Below are 5,202 nucleotides of genomic sequence, written 5' to 3'. Positions count from 1 at the left end.
GCTGTCATGGTGTCTGTCTGTCCACCACATCCCCCTCAGCTCACAGCTACTGTGTGCTGAGCAGAACTGCAGCACAGGTTTTCAAGGCTGAGATCCTCACAGGAGCGGGTGGCCAGTCATTTCTTCCTAGGTGCCTCTGGTTGGATTCAAACCACTGACCTTGCAGCTGGTAGCTGAGCTTAACCACTTGTGACATCAGGGGCTGCAGATTTTCAGTCTTACCCATAACAAAGGCCTGTGGTCTGGTGACAGCTTGGAGTGGTGTGATGAAGGGAGGTGAGCAGTGTGCTGGGTCGGGCCCATTGATCTTCCTGTTGTTGGGTTCTATTGAGTTGGGTCCAAGTCCTATCACGCTGCATAAAACAGACGTGAGCCCTACGAGATCCTGCACTATCCTCAGTGTCCACTGTGCGTGGACCCACCATCACCCTCACCGCCCACTGTGCCCGGACCCACCGACACGGCGCCACCCTAACCGCCCACTGTGCACGGACCCACTGTCACCCTCACCACCCACTGTGCGCAAACCCACCATCACCCTCACCACCCACTGTGCGCAAACCCACCATCACCCTCACCACCCACTGTGCGTGGACCCACTGTCACGGTGCCATCTTCACCGCCCACGTTGTTATGGTCCTAGTGTCAGTCCATCTCCTTGAAGGTCATCTCTTTCCCCTCTGACCGTCCACCTTTCCCAGCCCAGCCCCTCCTGACCACATTCCCGAAGTACGTGCTCTGACGTCTCCGCATCCTCCCTTTCAAGGAGCACCTGGTCAGACTTCCTCCGTGGCAGATCTGCTTCCTCAGTTTTCCTTCGTTGTCTGGTTGTCACACGCATAGGACACAATTGAAAATCCTGACACTCATCAGTCTCAGATGCCTTCCTACCCCTGAGAAACATCTACCTGTATCCCAAAACTTTTTAAAAAATAAATTATGGTTTTATACACATAAGCACATATACCACCAGAGTGCATAAACATGTGACAAAGTAAATAATCAAGAGAATATTTTCTTCAACAAATAAATCGCAAGGGTTGGGAGAGTAGAGAATGGAGGGTGAACCTATAGATTAGGAGACTACTTCAAAAGTCTTAAGAAATCTTTTAAAAATGTGGCTGGAACAAAACCAGCTTCAGCTATGAGTCAGGACCCATCAATGATGATTCAGGGTTGATTGTTTCTTTTCAGCCACACTGTGTTAGCTTTGATTTTGATCAAATAAGAAGTTAAAGGTCAGCATTCGAGACAAGTGGAGTTTTGAGAACTGAACACTTGATATTAAGGAGCTGTTACTTTTTTAAAAATCTTACTTGAAGATATAAAGCAGGTGTCCTTCAGAACCAGGGATGGCAAGACTCTGTCTCATACTTTGGGCATTTTATTGGGGGAGTTGTCCCTGGAGAAGGACAGCGTGCCTGAGAAAGTAGAATGTCGACAGAAGAGGAAGATCTTCGATGAAATGGATTGAGATAGTAACACACTTAAGCACAGCAGACGTTGTGGGGAGGGCAGAGGATCTACTTACTTTTGTCCTGTTGTACGTGGGATTGGTGTGCATGGGATTGATGTTGGGTATAGGATTGTTGTACATGGAATTGTCGTATGTGGGGTTGATATGCGTAGGATTGTGGTACGTGGAATTGATGTATGTGAGACTGATGTGCATGGGCTTTATATTGTGCATGGGATGATGTGCATGGGATTGATGTTGTGCGTTGGACTGATATTGTGCTTGAGATTGATGTTGTACTTAGGATTGATGTACAAGGGATTAATAGGAGTTGCAGTCACCTTCTCTGCAGCCGGTAACTAATGATGGATGCCTGGGCTGTTTCTACCTTTCAGTGATTGTGAATCCTGCTGTTGTGGGCCTTGTGTTGATCTATCTGTTTGAGATTCTGCTTTCAATGTTCTTGGGTATAAGCCTCTAAGTGGACTTGTTGGGTCACAGAAATTACTGTAGTGAGAGAGAGACATGACTGCATTTATATTCTTTTCAAGTCTCTCAGTCTACTGTACAGAAATGGATTTGGTGTGGTCTTGGTGGGCAAGAAGGAATGAGACTAAGGAGAACAGGGTGGGCAGGGGCAGATCCTGGAGCCCCAGGCCTGAAACACACCTCCCAGCCACTTGATTTGGGCACAAAGCCAGCAGCTGATTTGGTTCAACTTGAATTAGGCCTTGAGATTGGGGGAGAATGCCTCCATTGTGAAATGTACCTCTCAGGATTAACAGTGACTCTTGCATAATAAAGAGAATTGGATTGACTCAGGAAGCTGGTATTGACTCCAGGAAAGCTCCCAGCGAGAAGAGGAACCTGTGGAGTGGGCTGGTTCCAGTGCTTCCTGGGTGCAAGGCATCTGCTTGGCTTTTCCATGTAAGCTGGGCACCTAGGGTTTTATCTGTATGTTGAGGGAGGAGAGAGTGCAGGCCTAGAAAGGGAAACTTGCAGTCCCCAGGCCAGCCTGTGCCCTCCCCTTCCTCTTTCCCTGTCCCCAGCAGGGAGGTTGATGAGGAAATGATGACTGTGAGATCCTGGGTCGTTGAGTTCTAGGAATAGTGTTTCACAAGGCCCTGGCCCCTTCCAGATCGTGCGTTTCCTCTGTGTTATCTGCTCCCTCAGTCCCTCCAGGGATTCCAGGCGGCTTTTCCAGGAGCCTGTGCATCTCAAAATACTTGTTCTCCCGGAACGTGGCCGTGTTGCTGCTTTCCTTCTTGTTAGGGGTCATCCAGGCAACTGTGACTCATTGCTGTGACCCTGTGCACAACAGGTCTGAACCTTGCCCCATTCCGTCCCCTCCTTCCCATCTCTGACATAGTCACAGCCATTGCTGCGGTCACTGTGCCAGTCCATCTTACTGAGTCCTCCTCTCTTCCTCTCACCCTCCTCCCCTCCCAGCATGATGCCTTTTCCCAACGACTTATCCCTTCTGATAACATGACTGGAGTATGTGAGACCATGTCCCGCCATCCTGACCTCTAAGGAGCGCCTTGGTTGCACTTTCTCCAAGACACACATGCTTATACTTAACATTTCCTGCTCTTCTCTAATTCCCCAGCTCAAAGGGGTATTCAAAGATTGTCATCTGTATTCATTGTCCAGCTTTCAGATGCATGAGAAGCAGTTGAGGGGACCATGACTTGGGTCAGCCTCACGGTGGTCTTTGAGCTGACATGGTTGCACTTGTTAGTTGTTGACAGTGTTGGCACTTTGGGTTTTTTTTGTTGTTTTTTTATTTTTTTTAATTTTATTATTTTTGTGTGAGTGTACCGTCAAATCAAATCTGACTGGTACAGGAGGAGATTGTTCCTCCTTCCCCCGGCAGAGCATCTGGTGGATTCAAACCGTGCGCCTCTGGGATTGTAGTTGCAGCTCCTTTCCACTAGGCCACCAGAGCTCCCAGTGTTGGCACTTTGGAGAGGTCCTTGACAGCAGATTGATGTCGTCAGTGATTTAATTCTATTTGGATCCACAAGCGATGCTCACAGAAGCAGCAATCACGGTTGTGTCAAGAAAATGTGCCATTTTCCTTGTTGTTATGTGCGGCCGAGTCAGAACCAACCCTCAGCGGTCTGACCCTCACGCAGTTTTCCAGAGGCTGTAAATCGCACAGGAAACAACTGCTCATCTTTCCCCCACAGAGCAGTTGGTGAACTCGGACTGTCTGCCTTTGGGTTGGAGGTTGGAGCCACCTTCCTGAGGTTATTTAAAATATCTCCTAGAACTGGGCCATGATGCCACCTGTCATCAACAAGGAACCCTCAGATGTGCATGGTGTATCCTCACCAAGCTGTGAGCTGGTTCCAATTCATTGCAACCCAACAGGGCAAGTGGAACTGCTTCGAGAGCTTCAGAGGCTGTGAGGCACTTGGGCGCCTCATCCTTCTCCCACAGGGCAGAGTTCCAACCACGGACCCATCAGCGGGCCAGCACGTCAGCACTGTACCAGCAGCGTTCCTGTCAGACATATAGTTACTGAGAAATCTCAGGCGTTCAGGGTTCCTTGTTCTGAATATTTGACTTGTCTTCCTGCCCTGTTAGCTTTGCGAGTTCCAATTCTACTAAATAAATTTGCTCAACACCCGATATATGTTATATCAACAACAGCCCAAATGCCCATTAACAACAGAATGGATGAATTCACTCGTGTTTTCATCCACGAACGCACTACAGCCAGGAAGCGAGTGAGGCACGCCTGAGTCACGCTGACAACACTTGAGTCAGGGAAACACAAGCGTCTGTGTTGTATGTTACCATTTATACAGAGAACCCTGGTGGTGAGATGGTTAAACATGCTGCTAATGAACCAAAAGTTTGGTGGTTCAGATCCACCCAGTGGGTTTCTGGAGGGAAGACCTGGCAGTCTAGTTCTGTAAGGGTAACGGGCAAGGAAACAGAGTGGGGCTGTTGAACTGAAAATCTCTCCAGAGCACCTAGCAGCCATTGTCAGTGTCAAGCTTACCTCATTGTAGGTGAGGGCGGGCGTAGCAGCGGTCGCCCCATTGGGGTGGGTAGACTGGAGGGGGATGGGGAAGTTTCCTCATCAGCAGGCCACCTCTGTCTCCTTGTCTCTCTTTTATTGTGATTTAGATGAGCAATTACAGAGGCCAGTTTTCCATTTAATGCACATTTTATTTGATGTTTGCAGTTGCAGTTCCATGAAGTTAACATCACTCACCCGTCCTGCTCCCGGGGCCTTCCCTCCATCCTCCTTTGTGCCATTGGGCACATGCTTCCCTTTTGGTCTTTGGTGTTCCTGGTAGACCTGTCTGTTGTTTGGCTGAGGACAGAGCTGTGTTGAAGGAGTTCTGTTCCTGGCCTGAGGGTATCTAAGGATCATGACCTCTGGGGTCCACCATTCTCTCTCTCACCCCTCGGTCTGGTCTTTCTGTAATTCTGAATTTGCTCCACTTTTCCCCTCCCACTTATCCTAGGCCTTCAGTGTGATCCCCTGAGGGGCAGTCGGTTGATGTAGTACCTGGGAACCGTCTAGCTCTTCAGGGTCTACACATCCCTCCAGTCCTCTGTTCTAATTGTCTCCATGCACCTTTGATTTCCTTTGCTGTTCTTTGCTCTAAAGAGACCAATTCTTAAGCTTTAGATGACCACGCTTTTTTTTGGGGGGGGGGTTTCATTCATTTATTGTTACACTATTTTCTCCACCCTCCTCCCCAGTTTGTTCTTCTTCCCCCGCC

At 48.8% G+C, this 5,202-nt stretch overlaps 1 protein-coding gene across 1 annotated transcript in view; it reads left to right on the top strand.

The window, feature by feature from the left end:
• Nucleotides 1-266: 266 nt before the first annotated feature.
• The window catches only part of ATP2C2 (ATPase, Ca++ transporting, type 2C, member 2), a 41,302-nt gene continuing 36,366 nt past the window's right edge, over nucleotides 267-5,202 (top strand). The window contains exons 1-3 of the mRNA XM_006888872.1: nucleotides 267-276; nucleotides 401-586; nucleotides 2,630-2,739. Coding sequence (XP_006888934.1) covers nucleotides 267-276; nucleotides 401-586; nucleotides 2,630-2,739 — 306 coding nt within the window. The remainder of the gene's footprint in view (nucleotides 277-400; nucleotides 587-2,629; nucleotides 2,740-5,202) is intronic.

This window comes from Elephantulus edwardii, unplaced genomic scaffold (genome assembly GCF_000299155.1).
Source record: "Elephantulus edwardii isolate Elephantulus edwardi_28Jun2011 unplaced genomic scaffold, EleEdw1.0 scaffold00072, whole genome shotgun sequence".
In the NCBI taxonomy this organism is placed as follows: domain Eukaryota; kingdom Metazoa; phylum Chordata; class Mammalia; order Macroscelidea; family Macroscelididae; genus Elephantulus; species Elephantulus edwardii.
The sequence above is the reverse complement of the archived record's forward strand: the minus strand, read 5'-3'. Positions and strand labels throughout refer to the sequence as shown.